The 21,064-nt window shown below is 43.3% G+C and overlaps 1 protein-coding gene across 1 annotated transcript; it reads right to left on the bottom strand.

The window, feature by feature from the left end:
• Positions 1 to 452: 452 nt before the first annotated feature.
• Positions 453 to 19,635, bottom strand: asz1 (ankyrin repeat, SAM and basic leucine zipper domain containing 1; the record flags this gene model as incomplete). The annotated part of the gene is made up of 13 exons (XM_084477151.1): positions 453 to 599; positions 1,902 to 2,015; positions 2,502 to 2,607; positions 4,874 to 4,983; positions 5,471 to 5,527; positions 8,119 to 8,191; positions 8,798 to 8,913; positions 10,078 to 10,212; positions 10,526 to 10,637; positions 14,094 to 14,205; positions 16,454 to 16,576; positions 19,061 to 19,160; positions 19,525 to 19,635. The coding sequence occupies 13 exons, from the start codon at positions 19,633 to 19,635 to the stop codon at positions 453 to 455; spliced, it is 1,416 nt and encodes a 471-aa protein (XP_084333277.1).
• Between the last annotated feature and the right edge of the window lie 1,429 nt (positions 19,636 to 21,064).

Genomic DNA, 21,064 nt, shown 5'->3' with positions numbered 1-21,064 from the left:
TGTTGAATTCATTTGAATCTAGACAGATCAGAAATGTAATTTATAAATGACTGGTTCGGATAAATAAAACAATTATCGACTGACTATTGGTAACAGGGGTTTTTGTTTGCAATAGCAGCTTTATCAAAAATATTTAAACTTCAAAATGTAAAACTTCATGTTTTAAAGAAGAATATTGAAGAAGCTGGATAGGAAACAATCTATTGTAGTTATGTTTTGAAGAAAATGCATTGATGTGCAAATAAAAGTCACGCATCTTCTTTGTCATGCAGGAAAATTCAACTGCAAATGCATTAACATTTTATTTTAACAGAACATAAAAACTCAGAAGCAACAACAAAACATCAATGAAATAAAATAAACCTGTTACACATAATTGCTTGAACAGAAATACTAACATGTGCTCACTCTAGGCTTAAAAGGCCTCCTTTACAGTGATTAGTGGATGTCCCTCACCAAACCCGGACATGGGCCATCTTTGAGAAACAGACCAGGAGGACCCCTAGCGTGCTTAGTGTCACACTGGTCAGGAGCCACCTCCTGCTGTTGCCATGGGAATGTGGTAAAGGGAGCCTAACAGGGCCGCCGGCCTGGTCCGCCTGAGGACAGAACACACACACACAAATGGGAGCCGGAAGCATGAACAGATTAGTGATGAATGGATCACTTTTGTGAGCACTGTGAGATCGCAGTACAGCTAATATTAAAACACACACACACACACACACACACACACACACACACACACACACACACACACACACACACACACACACACACACACACACACACACACACACACACACACACACACACACACACACACACACACACTAATTGTATTGGTTTGTTTTATGCTGCTCTCTTGGCCAGGTCTCTCCTGGAAAATAGATTTTAAAAGAGTGTAAACAAGTGTAAACAAGATTTAAGGGGAAGTGACAAGGTATTGTTGCATCTGTCGGGCGGGACAACTTCCCTGATTGGTTCAGAGATAGCCAGAGTTTGCAGAGATAAGCAAATCCCTTTTGAATCCTGAACAAATTTTGTCAAAACCGTACAGTGAAGCTTGCCCGTTGGCCTATGTCCCATTTGGCTATGTGACACAACAGGTTGACGATGGTTAGGGGTTATATGTTTTTGCTTTTAAACCTTGGTTAAACAACACTTTTGCCAGATTTAGCTTGTCTGAATCATGTGAAATCTGTAGCCGATGGCGATGTGTCCACCAGATGGATTTTAATGTGAGGGGCTCCCCCCATGTGCTGGTGCCCCCACATGTGTTATGTGTGTGGCGCTTTAGGGGCTGTTGTGACAATCCCACGTCACAGCACTGCTGACCGATGAGCTGGACTGCCTGCAAAGAACCACACTGAAAAACACCAGCTACACGCATACTGGTATTCAAGAACGTGTGTGTTCGCAAGATAGATCTGGATAAGATCGGGTCCCAGTAGATGGTGAACATGGAGTGTAAAGATATATGGTGAGCCGTAGGTTTAAGAAGACTATCACTACCACGGTTATGCTTGGGTATTCCAATAGTGATGGTTAAGTTATGGTATAAAGTTAGAAGTGTATAGTTTTAAATTTAGTCACATAACAAGTGTCATAAAAGAACCACCATAACAAACAAATCCATTAAAAAAAAAATATATATATTTTACTTTATTTTTTTGTACTTCCCTAGTTTTAAGTAGCTGCACTACTGCATCAGTTCACTTGTTGCACCAATTAAGATACCTCTGCTTCCTTTACCAACGGGGGCATTTTCCATATAGTATATTTGAGCTCCATGGCTTTTCCTGTTGCATATGAGCAACAACTACCACTTTATGTTTGAATCATGTCAACGGAAAATACATCTGAACTTTGAAATGAGCCACTAATGTGTATGTGCTGACCTTGGACAGTAGGTTGTAGAGACAGGACACCTCCCTCTGCAGGTCTCCAGTCTGGAGCAGAAGCTTTCTACACACACCCTGAGCCTCCTGCTTAGGGTCTAGAGAGAACACCATCTATACACACATAAACAAAACAGCGATAATAATACACGTTACCCAAGTCACTTTTGTAATCCCCCTTAAATAGAAATCTCATGATATTCACACACTGAATGAGGTGACGCTGTAAACTTAAGCGATCACCTTCATGAGTCCCGGTGTGTCTAGCGGTGTATACCTGCCCAGGAGCCCTGCCCCTCTATAGAGCCATCATTTGGCCAATATGTCTACCTGTTTAGAAGTGTATCCTGATTTCCTTCAACAGTACAAAGCAGGTTAAAAATTACCAGCCAAGCTCTGGGTGTTATTCACATGCATGTATAAAATACACTAACTTTTGATGTGTTCAATTCTGGGAAGCAGTCACATCAAATTAAATTTAAAAAAAATGAAAAACTACTTGCTAAGATTATGAAAACGTGTTCATTTATAAATCTGGGTATTTCTTAGATCCCTAACAGAAGGAAAGACATGCATACAGAGAGACAGACAGGCAGATACCTCAGAGGTCCTCTTGGGGAAGCGCCGGCTCACTTCCTGGACAGTTTCAGTCAGGTAATGGCACTGCTGCTGGAGACTCATCAGAAAACTAAAAAACTCATCACTGCTGTAAAACACACACACACACACACACACACACACACACACACACACACACACACACACACACACACACACACACACACACACACACACACACACACACACACACACACACACACACACACACACGTAAATATCAGATTCATTTTGTTGCGTCAACCAAGAACACTACAAAACATTGTCCAACTGGACATCTAGGACATGCGGGAAGCATGCTGATGAACGCTGCCTTGGAAGCGGTCCACACGTACAAGACAAGACAAGATGTCCTACAAGCAGAACGGGGCAGACTGATGGATGGCCTGGGTCCAACCTGCTGTTAACCCTCCTCCATGTGTTTCCCCTTAAGACAACCTCCCCGAGCGGCATAGACAAGCAAACAGGTGGCCGTCCCTGCCCATCCTTCCCACACTAACCCAAACTGTCCTCCCTGCTCCCGATGCATCATCCCTAAATGATTAGCTCTTTATATCTCCCGCCGCCCCGGCAGCGGGGCCCCCCCTGCATCCCGGGCCCCGCAGACTGGGATATTGATTGCTCTTATCTTAATGTTACTCAGCCAGCCGCTGCAGGGCTGCCCACACTCTGTCAGGGGGCTGTAAACAGTGTCAGCCGGCCTGCGATGCCGCTCTCCCTCCTTTGCGCCGCTGTTAGTTTATCCAACCGGCGTGGAGCCAGAGCGATGGCGGCGAGTGGGCCCTCGGAGCGGCGCTGAGACCGGACACGTTAGTGTGTGTAGAAGGATGTGTGTGTGTGTGTGGGTGTAAAGATGAGCAAGTTCACTGTATTCTCTCGACCATACAGATGTTAATGTTGGGCCTATATTTGAATTGGCTTGCCATTATCATAGAAGTATAAAGTATCGTCTTCTGTGGTTCTGAATTGATTCACAACTTCCAAAATTCTATATTTTTTATCCTTTTGTCTCAGGTTTGCCTTTGTGTGTTTACATTAATCCAATCAGTTTATATAACTTTTTCAAATATGACAATCGTTTTAATGTGCCACACCACCCTTCTATATGCACTGGGGAGTGGAGTGCATTCTGTAATTAGCACCGCACTGTACTGGACTGAGAATGGATTTTGAATAGGGAACCGTTGTTTAGTGAGATTTAGTGAAATAGTGAGATACTAAAAGATTCACACTCCTAGGAAAAGGCATGCACGTTGGTTTGAGGATTGAGACTGCAGACTTTGGATTGGAGGTGGCCGATCATTACCCAACCAAAATTAATGAAACCTTAATTTCAATAAGATGTACTTCCTTTATAAATCCATACTTCCATCCAACCATTAAATATGCGGGTCTTCAGCTCCGTATAGCATATAAGGCGAAGTTTGCTCAATGCATAGTCAGCACACCTCACAGCGTTGCGAGCCAGCGCACGCACACGCACACACACACACACACACACACACACACACACACACACACACACACACACACACACACACACACACACACACACACACACGAGGATTCATGGGTTTCCTGTGTTTGGACCCTGCTGTTAGTCCTCCGTCTCCACGCACCTTACAAATCATTACGGCTCCACTCAAACCATTAGGGCCCCGGCGAATCTCCGTGCTCAACCCAGCGAGGGGAAGAGCTGGAGGGAAACCACTGGTGGTGATGGATGACCTCCAGCCAGAGGAGGAAAGAGTGATTTGGGATGGACGAGGGAGGATTACACAGGGGTGGTGGCTGGGTGGGGTGTGGGGACAGGTGTGTATGTGTGAAGACGATCCTCCCATATTCTACCACTACCTGCAGACCTGTTTCCATAAGAAGGGAAAGCATAACATTGTCTGTGCTGGGGACATTATGTTTATCCTCATACACGTCAACAATTGTATTTTATACATTTGCTTAGAAATATATTATCCAGATCAACCATCCCTAATCGATCACCTACACCCAGATGTCAATGTTGTCTTTTCACCTGCCAGAGTGGATAAATCCACTGGCCAAGCAATGACTTTAATATGTAACCCTGAATCTTTTTAACTACCAGAGTGGAAAAATCTACAGGCCAAGCAATTGTTTTAATGTCTAACACTGAATATTTTTACCTGCCAGAGTGGCCAAATCTAGTGGCCTTGCCATTGTTTTAATATGCAACGCTTAATATTTTTACCTGCCAGACGGTGCAATCTAGCCACCATTGGCTGATGGTAGGTAACCATTTTGGACCCTGCCTTCACTAGATTATCTCCTGATGCCTTTGTAGGGCGTTGTGGGAAAGGCTGAAGACCCTGGTAGCCTACCCGCTGTCTGCGTTGAGCTCTTTGAAGTCGTCCATGTCCACTCGGTCCAGAACCATGTCCTGGACCGCTTGCAGGACCTCCTTCTGGTCCTCTGGGTCTGTGATGCCAATCTAACAGGAGAAAACGTGGTCATGGTCTATTCACTCACTACATGTATCCTTAGCTGTGTGTTTATAGTTAGTCTGCGCATCGGAAATAGACAATCGCTAAATACAATAAGGAAAATTTGTATTTTGTATGTATATCCTACTAGACCAAATAAATGCCAAGGGAATATTTATCATGAGATATTGAAACCAGAAAACCGACCTACAACACTGATCCAGGCATTATCCAAACAATCAAATGTGGATGAATGGTAAGCATTAAGTGAAAAACTATAAATATAAATAATGAAATCCCATTTCAATGGTGAAACCATTCCATGTCTACTGTACATATTCCTTCCTCGTAGAAAACTATGCCTGTGATGGTAATGCATCTATTAGATAAACCCAGATTGGATGGTGTTGCTCTAATGAAGCATGACATCAGCAGCTGTGCAGACTCTTTCCGGGTCACCAGAGTGTGACGGGGTGACGACAGCCTGACTGTTACCTTCTGTAGGTCCTCCCTCTCCATCGTCAACAAGCTGCTCCAGGTGACGTCATTCTCCTGTGTGAGAGAGCAAGAGAGTGAGAGAGAGATTTAGTATTTACCAAATCAAACCCACTCACTCGTGGTGCTGACCCCAGCACCCGAAGCAGATGTACCTGCATGTGGATCTGCTGCAGGGCCAAAACAATCTACCAGCAGCCTGCCGACCTACTCGCCATCAATCAAACGGGGCCCATAACTCAAACAAAAAAAGAAATATTGCAGTTTAATACACGCGGGCCCGCCCCGCTACACTGGGCCCATTATGAAGAGGCGAAAATATGTAAACCGTTCCCAGCGCGCCCCGTTCCCACATCGACTCCGTGTCATAGTGGTGATTCTGCAGCTGTGCTGGATACCCAACAGTTTGTTAGGGATCACTGTTCATCACCCGGGTATCATCATACTGTATCCACGTTACAGGCCCCCCCCCCCCCCCCCTCTCACCGTGGCGGAGAACATCTACAGCACCCATCAAAAATCAACGAGGTAGAGAAAACAAATGCAGAGCACTCCCTTTACTTAATGTTTCCCTCAGAGTCCTTCTAAACAGAAGAGACAACCTCAACTCTTGGTCCTTATTCACAGGTTGTACATATATTGCCATATTTAATGATGCTATGGAGAGCTGTTGGTAGCAGATTACTTAGAAAAACTAGTTTTAACATTTTGCATGGGGTCATTCCTTCTAAAGAAGATTATTATGGGAATGGTTTATTCAAATGTATTTGAAGACATACTTCACATTAACTTTATTGCAGGCATGCATAAAAAAAAAGGTGAGAATGAGCCGAGGAAGACACAGACCCACTAGGGGGTTCCAAGGTTATAATTTTTTTAAATCATTTTTTATCATTATTTTTTTCTATTTTTTTAACTTCTAAAATTAATTTTTTTTTTTTTTTTTTTTAGCAAGCATGCAAACTGGTTTGGGGTGAAAAAGGTGAGAATGATGCGTGCGCCAAGGAAACTCATACGCCTAGGGGAAAGATCTATTAACCGGTATTATGGAATGGTGTTAAGGTTTACTGCATACTGCTGTTAGTTGGGCCATTTGTCTTGTGTTTTTCACCATTGGTTGGTAGCTTAGTGGCCAGCGTGCTTATAAGGTTGGTTTGGGCAGGGGCTTCTGAATGTGTTTTCCTTGAATTTTGGCACAAGGGATTATAACATCTGATCCTGTGTATTAATGAAATAAACGTGAAATATACATACAGACTAAACTGATATGAAACAACTTTATTTATCTTATAACCAAAGTCTCATAAAAAAGAAATATGGCCTTGCTTTTTCTTTGCAGAAAAATAAAAAATTGCAAAAACACCAATGATGATTCATAATGTTTGTCAATCAGATGCTTATTAGTTTTCTGGGGAACAGTCAGCCTCCTATCAACTGTATCAATCATTAAAACAAAGTCCTCATCTTCAATCATTGGGACTGCTAATCCTGTGTGTACAGTGCATTTTGCTCTGGCGTCCTCCTTGGTCTGTTGTTGTTCTGGGATGCACTAGCCTTATTTGCACTCAGTGGCCCATCCTTGTCAGAGGCCTTCTGTACCTGTGAGGTAGAATGGAGGGGGGTCCGATTTTTCTGTCTCTCATCCACTCCCGTCTCTCACTCAAACATACGCGCACACACAGCTCCAAGTTGTCTCTATACTATATTTCTGCTCCTTTCTCCCGTCATAAGAACATAACTGTGGCTATCTGTTGTGTGGCTTTCCCACTAATATAGCTTTCTTTATAAAACATTAGTATTAATTTTTAGTGTTTCTCATGTCACAGAAACCACAGTGAATCCTGTGTTTCTGTGCCCCGCTGTGGTGTCGACAGCACAGAGCTCCGGTACCGTTACAGGACAGCGGTGGTTTCTTTCAGCTTGTATTGTATTCCAATTTTAGCGAAAACACACATAACATTAGCTTGAAAGAAAAAAACAGTTTAAGTATGCTTATCTTTGCGTGAATTTCGGGATGACTCGTCTGCCAATGACTTCAAGTTGGTTGTGTTTTAACCGGTGATTGTTGCGCCAAACTGTTTACAAAGGGACACTTGCTTGCGACGCAGCAAGCGCCTGCTAGTTGACCTGCCGGGCGGGACGATCTTCCCCACATAAAGAGCTTAGTTCTGATTGGATCGCTTCCCAAATCGTCCCGCTTACATTTTCGTCTCGTTTTTATTCGTTAACAAAAGTGTCAAAAGATTTTGTTGTAGTTTTTGTCATCCTAAATTGATTTTTATTTAGTTATCGTCTCGTTTTCGTCAGACTGTAGACCCCCCCACCCCCAATGTTTTCTCAATGGATCTCCACAAATCACACAAGTGGCCAATTTTGTTTAAAAAACGGCGAATTTCGCCGAAAGGTGACTAGTTTGCATGCCTGTTATTGGCATCTGGTGAGGATTTGATCCTAATCATTTTTACAGACATTAAGTTATAATATATATAGAATAGTTAATCCATTGTGTGTGTCCAGGTATGCAATATGCTTTGATGCATTGTTATCCAGAAACCCTAATTATACTCAATCACTGAACAATAATGAATATTTATGGTATCTCGATAGGCCTGTAAATGCCCAGGTTTTCCCGCATGCGTTGGACTCACAATCATGATATCAGCCAGGTAGCCCAGTTTGAGGCCGTGCAGCAGGAGCTCCAGGTCTCCCAGCTTCGTGATGCTGGGGGACAGAGAAGAGACACGATGACAGATCTAACCACTAGCCACAGCCTCGGCCCATTGTTCACCTCCAACAATGAAAGTCTTCAGGACGCTAATCACCACTGTGGGAAGAGCGCACTCAAGGAAGATGTTTAGACTATCAGTTTATCTGTGGTGTAAAAGCAGAAGTGAACACAGTTGTATCTCATCTTCGATAAAGATATATTAGGAATATAGGGACATTTATCACAAGATTTATATAATGTGTGAAATACATCAATATTGTCATTGTGCAACCTTTTCCTATACATTTCAGAGCTCATATCCCTTTAGGCTTCAATGTTAGATGTTCTTAGAACATTAATTCTTTGATAGTTTAGGTTTCAGTTTAGGTGCGTTACTGGACAAGGTTGAACATTAATTAACCAGGATCCTCTGGGTGGACCTAACACACAGAGGATGTTTATTGTTGATTACGTCTGGTCAAGGCTCCAGACTACCTGGACCCCGTGTGACTCAGCGACTGTCCATTAGAGGGCAGAAGACACACAGCCTACCCTGCCTGAAACCACACGGATGGATGTTTAAATAAATGTTAATGACGAAAAAGACTGCGGCTGCTAACCACTCGTTGGAATCAGGGCCTCCTGACTTGTCCTTGGGGGTCTTGGAGATGCTGCCCCCCTCGGTGTTGAACAACTGGTCGTATCCTTGGCCCGAAGCTCTCAGGATGTGGGTCAACTGAGGGCAGAGCAGCCAAGTGTACATGGGTTACATGGGAGACTCCATTAGCACCCGGGCTCCGATGCAACAGACCTGAAGCTCCACTGGCCACGTACACGTACCAGGGAATGCAATGCATGCCTCGATGCCAGTACAGACATGATTGGGGCTACAGGCACTGTGTCTGATTTAATCATCCTAAGCTGAGTCTGCATATAAGAAAAGTTTGGCTAGAATTCAAATTATTTTGACTTTACAGTTAGGTTACACCAGTTGACATCTCAATATGATATTAAACTACATGGTAGTTTAAATTCAACAGAATATCTCTCCTGGAATGGAGTAGAACAAGCACCCTGTATGCTGCACACAGTGGCGCCCCCAGAAATGTTTCATAGGGGTGGCCAGATGGGCCCACTGAAAACCTTGGGGTGGCACAAACCAAAAACAAAAGCCGTCAATGAATTTCAGGAATTCTATAATGCTGTTGCAGCATATACGCTTGGTGAAATCGACGTCAATAGGAGAGTAAAGGAATTGCATATGATATACTTTGGTTTCTTATTTTACAGTTAGTTTTACTATCTGATATTATTAGTTTATTTGTTTATATTATCTGAGGTGCTGAGAATAACATCGGTACAGTTAACATTTTTGGGTTCTACAACAATTCTTGTGTCATGCATCTGTAAATGGGTTAGGCGATTAATTGTTCTTCAAATAGGCTAGTTGTCCTTATCCTCAAAAAGAAGAATATGCAGCTTTAACTTCATTGGTTGTAAGGATCAAAACATTGAATGTGGTTTACTGGCTATGCATTTGCTATTTTCTTAAACTATTATGAAAAATAATCATTACAATTTTAAATGAATAGAACCGAATGTAAAACATCAGACAGAAGCATCTGCACACTAAGCATATTATGCATGTGACTTGCCCAGGGGGGGCCAGTGATTGCATCAGCGTGGCTGCGGCCATCCCTGGCCACCCCTTGGGGGCGCCACTGGCTACACATACAAGGCAGACAAAGCTAGGATTCAATGCTGCACAGTCATTGTAATTTCATTCTAGTGCAATACCATCCTGGTCCGCACTCCTCAAAGACACGGTTTCAAGAGAGACAGCTCCTGGATCAATCGCACGTGGGTCAAGCAGTGGGAGAGCAGTGTTTGTTGCAGGTACCCGTGTGTGTTTGTAGGCTATAGCGATGTCAGCAGGGCTCTCTCCGTCGTTAGTCCGGAGGGTCTTGTCGGCTCCCAGCTGGAGAAGCTTCAGCGCTGCCTCGACTCTGCCGTACTGCGCCGCCAAAGCCAGGGCCTAAAGAACACAGAGGATGAAACCCTGCATGTCACTGTGTGGTCTGTGTGTTTCACTAATTCACGGATGGGTTAAATGCAGAGACCAAATTCCTTGTATGTGTGAGCACACTTGGCCAAAACAGCTGATTTACATTTTACATGTCATTCTCATCCAATCACTGATGACGTGAAGGTAAACAAACGTGTAACAGGTCATGAAACGACTAAGAGAGCAATGCACAAGGGAGTAGTATAGCAATGCCAGCGATATAGTGAGAGAGAGTGTGTGTGTGTGTGTGTGTGTGTCTGTGTCTGTGTGTGTGTGGACCCACAGTGTAACCGTTGACGTCCTGGGCGTCGACATGGGCTCCATGGGATGCCAGCAGGTTGATGACCTTGCTGTAGCCGTCCCTGGCTGCCTGCATCAGACATGACATCTCAGACCTATGGAGAGAGAGTGATACTAGTCGTGTCATTTAGATGTCAGAAAGGTGGGGGTGAAATGAATAAAAGACAAAATGAGAGCACAAGGAAGAACGAGGATAGGTCATTGCAAATCAAAGTTGAAAGTATTGGATAAAAAATAACGTTAGAGGAAAGGTCAAAAAGGTCAAAAATGAGCAGAGAGAAGGGACAAATAACCATGAGGAGAAAAACGACAGAAAGGTAAAGCATATATGACATATTATTTCAATATAAATAATAGATGCAAGGCTATCAAGATCCACTAGGGGTCAGCATGCATCTAGTTGTGTGCTGAACTAATTACTGACTTTTAGAAGATTGTACATTTATACTAATACCATATTGTTACTAAGGGATAAAAGCTGCTATTTCTGCACCATGGGGACCAATCAGTAGACCAGTAAATGATGTAGAATATACAGACTTATATATGGGAAATCAAAGATCAAAGATCAACCATACATGCAGTAAATGTGCATGTATAACCAAAGCAGAAGAGAGGGTATGAGAAAAACGGGCATACATCCAAACACACTGAGGGGCCTACCGGACAGAAGGTGGTGCCAGAGTTTGCTTTCTATTTAGTTTCATGGTCTAGATAGAACATTATATGACAGGTTCAAAAGAGTTATTTAAGGTATTGTATAGAGTTCTCAGGGCAGAGCAGGGGAATAGAAACAGTGACAAAATAAAGGAAAATTACAGAATCCTGTAGTGTCTCTGGGTTGCTGAGGCACCGTAAATAGTAGTTTCTTAATTTGCAAAGAGCAAATTTGTTTAACGGCAACTTAAGATACAGCAAGTGTACAGACTAGCTGTACGCTGTGGCAGGGGTGTCAGTTACACTTTTTTAATGTATTAATTGAATACACTCATATGTACAATACACTCACTCAGGTATCCACGCATTGGGGACGGGGAACATTTTTGCTTATTTGCATGCAGACTGTTGCCCTGCAGCCTGATCGATACACAGAGAGTGAATTAAGTATAGATTATTTTATACTTTTGTAAAAAATGTACCAAAAAAAGAAAGAAAAGTTAAGGTGGCAGGCGTGTGTTGCTTAGGCGGCTGCCTAAGCTGTAAAGTGCTGTGGGAAACCTTGGGGTTTCAGACCCCAGCCATTCTGTCAGAGATAAACCAGCTCCAGGGAATCTGCAGTCTTTGTAAATCGTTTGGTTGTGTTGACTTAAGACCTAGAAAGTTACTCTTTAAACCTGCCTCCGCGTACGGTGATCTCTCTCGTTAAATGTCACTACGTGAAGTCAGAGTCAGTGAGCTGACTTCCATGTGTGCCGTTTAGTAAATCACCACAGAGTCATTTATCACCTGTGATCGAGATACTGTGGGAATCCACCAGCCAGCCACAAGGGTGGGAAAGATGTGGGCCAATTTATCAACCCCTCCTGACAAGTTCCCTGAAATGTAATGGGTGTGTGTTTGATCAGATTCAAAGAACTGTTCACACACACTAATAAGGGAATTGTTATGCGATAACAGCTTACATGAACCGGTCAGTGTCGAGGTCTCGTCATGGGCCTAGGATGAGGATGTTTGAGTTGGATTGTGTGGCGCAACCTTCAGAACACTAGATCCTCGTTAACAAAAGCATGTAGATAGTAAATATTGAAGGCACAGTTAAACGTTTAAAGTCACAATGTGTACAATTGAGCCGCTCAGTTAGCATGCCTACAGACTGAATAACTGTTCTTTCCACTCTAACTGGCTGTGCAACTGTGTGACATGAACTAGCATAGCTGGGCTGGCTGGGTGGCGAGTTTGAGGGATTTTGGTGTCAATAGTATGATTTTAGCTAACAAAGAGGTACGGGAAGGCCCATATCTTATTTGTAAATATATATTTTTTGAATTATAGAATGGGAATTTATTGATAACATTATTGAACTCACTATCGATCAGCATTATGTCCATATAATTTTAAGCTAAGCACTATTTTGATAGCCACTGCCACTTTAACAGTTCAATTTATATGAACAAATTCGGAGGAATCCAAGGCATGGTACAGTGATTAACTGCAGTGAGAGCTTCAACACTTCCCTCTTTTCAAGTTCCTTTGCCTCTGATGGGGAGGGGGGCGGGGGATGATACTCGGTGTCAATCTGTCTTCCCAAAGGCAGGAATCACTGCATGATGAATAGCAGGTATTTCACATGCGTACAAACCCTGCATGTGTGTTTGTCTTTAGTAATGATCGTTTTGCCCATGTCTCTAACATAGCAATAGATCAATGACCACACCAGAATAAACACAGTACGGTGACGTGTGGTCCTGGAGTCGTGGCGTCACATTAGAAAAGACTGATGGTGTGATTTCAACAAGTGCGGACCCAAAATCTTCTTCAAAGACAAGGTTGTTGTAATGGACAGAGCCAATGGCCCTGTTCTCAATGTAATCCAGCTAGAAACAGGGAACGCCATCCAAAGACAACACGGACTGGCTCAAAGGCAGGAGGTGGCCAAAGTGAAGGTTGAGGTGCATGAACAAAGTGAACGTGAACAAATGTGGCGAACAGAACATCTGGCTCACACAGGCCTGCAGCGTGGACAATGTGTGTTTACGGTCAGACGGAGGGACACACAGCTGCTGGTAATTGATGCTTTGATATTCAGACGTAAGTGGGGATGGAGTGAGGCAGGAGGAAGAGGTTTTTTTTTACTCTGCCCTGGCTGAACGAGAGCCAGCCACCACGCCACTCGCTTCCCTTCTTTCTCCTCTGCCCTCCATTCTCACCTGGTCTCCCAGCCTCCATTCCCCACACCATCTCTTGTTACCATTCTCCAAATATCTGCTGACAACATTTTCCATTTCCGGTGGTCTCATTGAGTGTGTTTGTGTTCAGTCCCTTTCTGATGCAAACAATTGTCCACTGGCACTGGCATGTTTTTTTGATGGATGCCATTGGTCAATGGTTAGACAATCCTGCACATTTTTGCAGTAAAGCAAAAGTAATTTAAGCCCAAAAACTGTCATCTTCATCTTGTAATAATTAGGTACTGACAACAAAAACTCGAAAATCGCATGGTCCCACAATACCGAAACTGTCTGGGACATGCCAACATGTCCGACAAGCATCCAAGCACCTAGCACTGAGGTACTGGTGCTCCGCTACTCCTTCTGTGGCCTGCTTCCACTGCCGTTTGTTTATTAGTTTGTTAGTCAGATACCAGCGTACACATGCACACGCCATAACAGGACATTCCAAGTCTCACACACACAAATATACACACAGGAAGTACTGCTGTGATGTGCGCCCACATGGCCACCAAACATAATGGGAAACAGTCCCCAAATACACACCACCGCCTCCCGGAACTCTGTCCCGGGGGGGACCGACCGCTTCTGCTTGGCCTGGTCCTAACAGGCTGGAGTAGTGGGGAGAGTGAGGGCTTGAGTGGGTTGGTGTGGGTCCCTCACCTGTCGCCCGTGTTGGGGTCAGCGGATCTAGACAGCAGGAGCTCCACACAGCGGACGATGGCGTCCTCACTGGCGGAGGCCGTACAACCAGCCATCAGCACCGTGTAGTGGCCTACGAACAAGGGTGTCAGGGTAGTTGGTTAGGGAGAGTGAGGGCATGGTAGTGTGTCGTCAAGCCTGGGGCGCAGTCTGCTCACTGAGGTCTGTTTAGAGGCGTGCGGTTGGCTCGGCGTTTGAGAGAGGACAGTTTGTATATTTTACAACAAAAAGTATAAAGTGCTTGTTGACATCCTGTGATCCACGTATGGGTAAGCAGCGATCCAGATGAACACTACTGATCTAGTTTTTTAAGTTTGGTACCTAAAGACAGTAGTACACTACTAAATGATATTTTGTTTATTAAATAAGATATTAAATAAGATAAGTTTTCCAAGTGAATCTTGTTTGAATGCCTCACTAATGACATTGATGACTTACTCTTTCATGGCCTAGTCGTTTTTTGATATTGATTGTGGAGAGGAATCACTTTGTGATTGAAGCTGCTTTTCTGTGGATTTTTTTTTGCTTATTTGACGCAAGTTATGCAAGCACTGACACCAAAGTATAATTTGGATGAGAAAGTTAGTTAATCTAACTAGATATTTAGAACACAAAAACATTTTCATTCAACATAACCTCTGCAGGCTTCCGATTATCAATGAGGCTATGTTAACACAAACAAAGTCCATTACATTGTGTAGTCTTGCGTCATGTTGGAAGTAAATAAATCAAAACAACAAGGGTAGGATGGTTGAGAGGAAGTCTTATCCGGGATCAGGAAGTGTTTGTTTACTGAGGGCTGCATAATCTCAGTCTGATAAGAGCTATAGAAGATGGCTATCCCCTTAATTCCAGATTTGCCACGCTGGTGACCTAATCCTGCGACACACATGCGCACAGACACATGTTTTTTTGGTATGTGCGCGTTATGTGAACCAAAACTGGTTGTTTGGATGTGCAGAAGGTGAATACTTTACATGTTAGCTTGTTGTTCAGAGTGGATGACATTAGACATTAGCCTTATATGATACACAGCTATTATGTCAAATTAACAATTTTGCCTGCTTTGTAAAACATCACCAGAAGGCCTCATGAAACCATATTTTACCAAACTTGTTATTTTACTAAATAGACTGAAATGTAACCAAATGTGTCAAGTAAAAAAATATGGTGATATAAGAAATCAGGTATTTTTCCAACTTTTCAAACAAGGCTATGATTTCTGAACTTTTGACACACACACACACACACACACACACACACACACACACACACACACACACACACACACACACACACACACACACACACACACACACACACACACACACACACACACACACACTTCTGCAAGCATTGCTCTTGGCGTCATCAGTATTAAGTAATGGCAGATGCGGTGCAGTGATGCTGCATTTGGCGGAGGATAGGTGGGGAAATGAAAAGAAGGTGAGGGAAGGATTCCTAGAGCTGCGGCATGGAGACCCAGACGCAATTAGCAACAGACGTTTGATATCAGACCTTTACATGCCCTCCCACGCCTGTGGAGCGATGTCTGCTGGGAGCACTATAGGCTCCACTAGTGGTGGCCTGTAAGGCTTTCCCGTGACACTGTGGTCTTACTTGGCGTTATTTATCTTACCCCTGTTTAACCAGTGGGATTCAGGTGGACTTTAAAGTAGTTGCAACAGGTCACCATCTTAGTCAACGATGCAGCCTTGCAAACACAAAATAGGTTATGTAGACCATCTAATGATCATGCTTTCTAATCGTTGCTTTTCTTGGGTAAACCAAATGAATCATTGTATTTTGTATATCGTACACTAAGCGAGTAGCACTGAACTATGGTTGTCGGTCCACAGGTGATCCTCAGCAAAGATTTCTGTATTTCGGACCGACATAAGTATCATTCATACAGATCTTGGTATTTTTATTTTTTCACACAGATGTTACATCTCAGAGTAGTAAGCAGTCCAAAGAATATTTCATATTATGTTATTCGAAACAATACACATGGAAATTCCCATCAGTAAAAATACTGCTATTAGTTGATCATGGTGTTGGGCATTTATTTTACAGTAAGCACAACCACATCACAAGTAAAAGGGTAAGTACAAGTGGCTTCCGGACACCAAACACTTTTCTTTCCATGTCATACTGTACCCAAATCAGAACAGTATTCTGATATTCTCACACTCGCCTTTCTTTTAAGTTTGCTCATGAATAGTTGTGTCTAATTATTATTATTTTAAATACGACATACATGAAAAGTTCAGTAATTCCACATGTACATCATAAAACAGATAGCACTTTGGGGCAGCTACCTTTGCTGAAATTGGCGGAGGCTCCTCTGTCGAGTAACAGCTTGGCCATGTCATGGTCTGCCAGGTTGACCGCACACATCAGAGGTGTCCATTCAAAAGCAAGTCTGGTCTCCACGTCCACACCTGTCCACCGCAAAGAGAAAAGCTGTTAAGGGGCCTAATGGATCAACTGTGGCCTATTGGATGACCTACATTCGGACAGCACGCATTAAAAACCGGCATCTGGCCAACCCTTTCCAAAGAGTAAATCGATGTAGGAACACAATTGTTGCTTGAATATTGGATTCAGTCAGGCCACACCTTGCAATTTTAACACAGTTGCCAGAAAACTGTACATGTCATGAAATGTTATCCTTTATGCTCTAATTTTGCAGTTTCCCCCCCCCCCCACTGTGCCGCTGGCCTGAGCTCACACTAGGCAATCTCAACTGGGCCTGAGTACGGTTGCCTCTTGTTCATATAGGTTGCGTATCCGTGCATGTGCGGGTGTCGGCTCTTTAGCATCTGTATCGAGGCCTGAGCACACCACTCCGAAGTGTACTGAGGCCACGGAATTTAACTGTACTGTGAGTGCGCCCTTACTAAGTTGCTGAAGTAGAAATACAATACCGAGACAATGAGACTGCTATAAATTGGGGACAAAAACAGTTTTTGCAATAACAATAATGAAAAAATATATATCTTGTTATACCATTGTATGAGACAATTTATGTTGAAATGCTTGGAGCACTAGCCTGACATCTCCAGCCCAGCAGGACAAGACAAAAATGCCTCGACACAAATGGATAGATCTACCACCAATCAGAGCAACAAAACGTGTGACACAACAGTGGCAGCCACCTTGGTTGTTTATGAAAATGCCTCAACGGCAATACCTAGGTATCTTTGTATCAAACCTAGGCGTATCTTTGTATCAAACCTGCCTTATAATAACTAAATGGTTGTCATAAGCCCGACCCGAGTCAGGTCGTATGGAAATCTGTCTGAGGGTGGCCAGAAGCATGTGAGAGCAAATAAAAATAGCAACTCGCAGATTTGTCTGTTTCCCAAGCTGAGAGAGCTCTACTGGAATCAGTGTCACACGAAAATCTATCTGCGCCGACCCACATCATCACTGTGCAAGCACACATCGGCACTGTGCACACGCACATCAACATAGTACATGCACACATCAACATAGTGCACCTTCCCATTATAATAGCTGACTGAAATAAGTAACTTGACCATCCCAGTTATCAGTGACTATGTATTAAAGGCTTTGGGGTGTCGGCTAAAGACCAAAGGCTAATTGTTGACTCACACCTTCTTGCACATTTGGAAACGGGGTATTTGATGAGCCATTGGCATCCATCATATTCAAAATAAGTGTTAAGCATCTCAAGCATGTGCTGTCGCGGGTAAACACAGAGTCGAAACTTGTGGATTTATTCGTTAGTGGGCAATATTGGAAAAAAATCAACCTTTGGAATAAAATGGATGTCAATGGCTTGACAACTTGGTGATGGACAGGTTCACAGACTACACTGCCAATGTGGTATGCAGCATGCATTCAATTGAGATGAGATGAGATAGTGGATAACAACTCGGCTCAATGCATCTTGAGAGCTCTCACTGTAAATCTCTCAACTGTAAATACTGGTGGCTGTTTGTTTGACTGGAATAGTATGTTAAAGGTGAACACCCAAAGGGAGTTATGGGCATCAAACAAAATTTAATTAAAGGTCCCATGGCATGCTATTTTATGGATGCTTTAATATAGGTATTAGTGGGCCCCTAATACAGTACTTGAAGACGTTCAAGAAATTTGAGTGCACAGTAGAGTTACAGCCACTACGAGCCAGTCCCACAATGAGCTCTCCACAAACGCGCCGTTTTTAGAGGCGGGTCAAGTTGGAGGGTACCATGCGCTAGTGTTTACAGTGGAACACTGAACACTCCGGGTGCTCCGGCGGGAGTCCTGGAGCTCTATATCTAAATAATGGCCGCCCCCGGGGCTGCCCGCTGAACGCTGGCCGCCCCCGGGGCTGCCCGCTACAGCGGGGCTCCGACGGACAATCCTGGGCAACAATCCTTTTCTCCTCCATGACGCGGTTCCCAATTCCTTCTCAACCAACCCGACGCAGTCTAGTCTTTTCACCAAATGGGAGCTTTACCCAAGCTTGTGTTATTGTGTTGCATGTTATGCGCCATAACACCAACAGCAGGAACGGTTATCCAAATAACAAAGAACACTTGCGTTACAGTGTGTGTATTCACTCACACACACACACACACACACACACACACACACACACACACACACACACACACACACACACACACACACACACACACACACACACACACACCTAGCTGGGCCAAATTCTCTGGGCAGGCCATGCAGAGAAAGGGGAGGTAACCTGGTCCCGTATGACGTCATACGGGACCGGAAGCTAAATCGAAGTGTTTCAGCGATCCTTTTTTCAAAGACGGAGTAACTACTGATCGGTTTACACCTAATGCAATTTTTAGCTACTGGGGGACCATAGGGAGGCTAGAGGAACTCAACTTAATGTTAGAAAACCTCATAAAGTGAAATTTTCGGAGAAAATTTAGGAGAGAACTTGCCTTTGTCCAGTAACTGTTCGACAGCCTGGATATCTGCTTTGCTGATGGCTTGCTTCAATCTGGACAAGTCGTTTTCTTCACCTTCATGAACTTCACTTGACTAGACATAAAAAGGCGAGAAATAACACACAGGGAATGACGCTTACAGAAACCAAGGGAAGAAAAATACTTCAAGAACTGCATAAATATGAAATCCTCTCGCCACACCCGCCCCAATGGCCCAGTGAAGTGCCAACCCATTGGCAAAAATAATTTGACCATAGTCAACTAGTTAACTATGATATGTTTGTCCGAATCGATATTCTATATTGAAGGACCAAAGGACTGCGTGGAAGTGACAATTAAACAGTTAGACAAATGAATTGCTATTTTGGGTAACTTAAAATTGCTAACCAGCTAACGTTAGCAAATAAACTTTACGTCCTCATTAGGCTTTGCACACATTGATTTCTTCAATGATTAACCTTATTTTCAGACGTTGTTTTCTTGGATGGATACCCGATATCCCATGATTCATCGTTGCTTCCGTCACTTTCGTCCCCTGCAGGGAACGCACAGACAGCGTGGTTCGCCATTTTCTACAATTCTGAATGCGAACACACGTGACACACTCCACCGACAAGTGACCGACGTCGCATCAACAAGAGAGTTTGAGGATAAACTTTAGAATTTCTCCCGTGTTGTGCTATTTGTTTGTGATCAATTAGACTGGTGATTTGCATTTAGTAATACAAATATCGATTTAAAATTTCATTAAATTAAAAGATCCTAGCTGTTTGGACAATTTACAAGAAATGACATACATTAACAGACTTAGGGCTCTGTGATCGAGCACGAATTTTCATTAGCCATTAACTTGAAAAAGCAACAATAAGAGCGAGATTCTCAAGTCTTCGGTTATCCCTCCCGTTAACATCCTCTTGAGCAAGGCAGCTTTCCCGAGCGTCATGGTTATCCATGTAATTGAAGCAGACAGGAAGGCCAGCAGGGGGCACTACTCATCTGGTCACGAATTCCCTGGGCAAGGGGAACAAAACTGAGTAGCGTTGTATGACAGGTATAATATGAAGAGTATCATGAATTTACATAACTTCCAACGTGATGCACACAAATGTAATTAAAGAACACAGGTATTAAATAATTCTGTTGTTTTTTGGGGGACATAGGATCTACTCAAAAAATGTCAAAGGGATATTTTAATTGATAAATTATGTTGTAACTTGAAAAAACTGTTGATTAGCTGGTGGTTTGCTGTAATTGACTAAGGCGAAACATAGTTTCACACACACACACACACACACACACACACACACACACACACACACACACACACACACACACACACACACACACATACACAGTCTATTCTTCCTCTTAGGTTCAGCAAAAAAGACAAGAAGTACCATCATGGCTAAATTGACTAACACTGATTTCAATTAAATACAGACCAAAGATATCCACAAGGAAACTAGACAAGACATACACCAGACCATATTGACTCAAGAGACCACACCATACACTAAGGACACCAGACCACAAGTCTATAGACATCAGACCATATAGACTAAAGACATCAGACCATATCGACTGTAGACTCCCCAATTAGACTAAAGACACCATATAGACTGAAGACACCAGACCATATCGATTTAAGACACCAGAACACCCTTTGGTGGAAAGCAATTGCCTTCATGTGACTATGCTGGTTCCACAATTTCATTAAAGAATTCCTCTCTCTCTCTCTCTCTCTCTCTCTCTCTCTCTCTCTCTCTCTCTCTCTCTCTCTCTCTCTCTCTCTGTCTCGCTCTCTCTCCCTCTCCCTCCACACGCTCCAAATGCACGCTCTGTAAGGTCAGGATAAACTTTGTGAGGATCAGGAATAACTTTACCCTTCCTTAATAAATAATGAATGCATTTATCAGAGTCTCAAACAGACTCATACACATATGCGCACACACTGCACTTGCACATGTGATTCTATAACACTATTTAGCTTCTAGAGGT

Source organism: Micromesistius poutassou (assembly GCF_964030765.1).
Source record: "Micromesistius poutassou genome assembly, chromosome: 13".
Classification (NCBI taxonomy): domain Eukaryota; kingdom Metazoa; phylum Chordata; class Actinopteri; order Gadiformes; family Gadidae; genus Micromesistius; species Micromesistius poutassou.
This window is presented reverse-complemented; position numbering and strand designations above follow the sequence as displayed.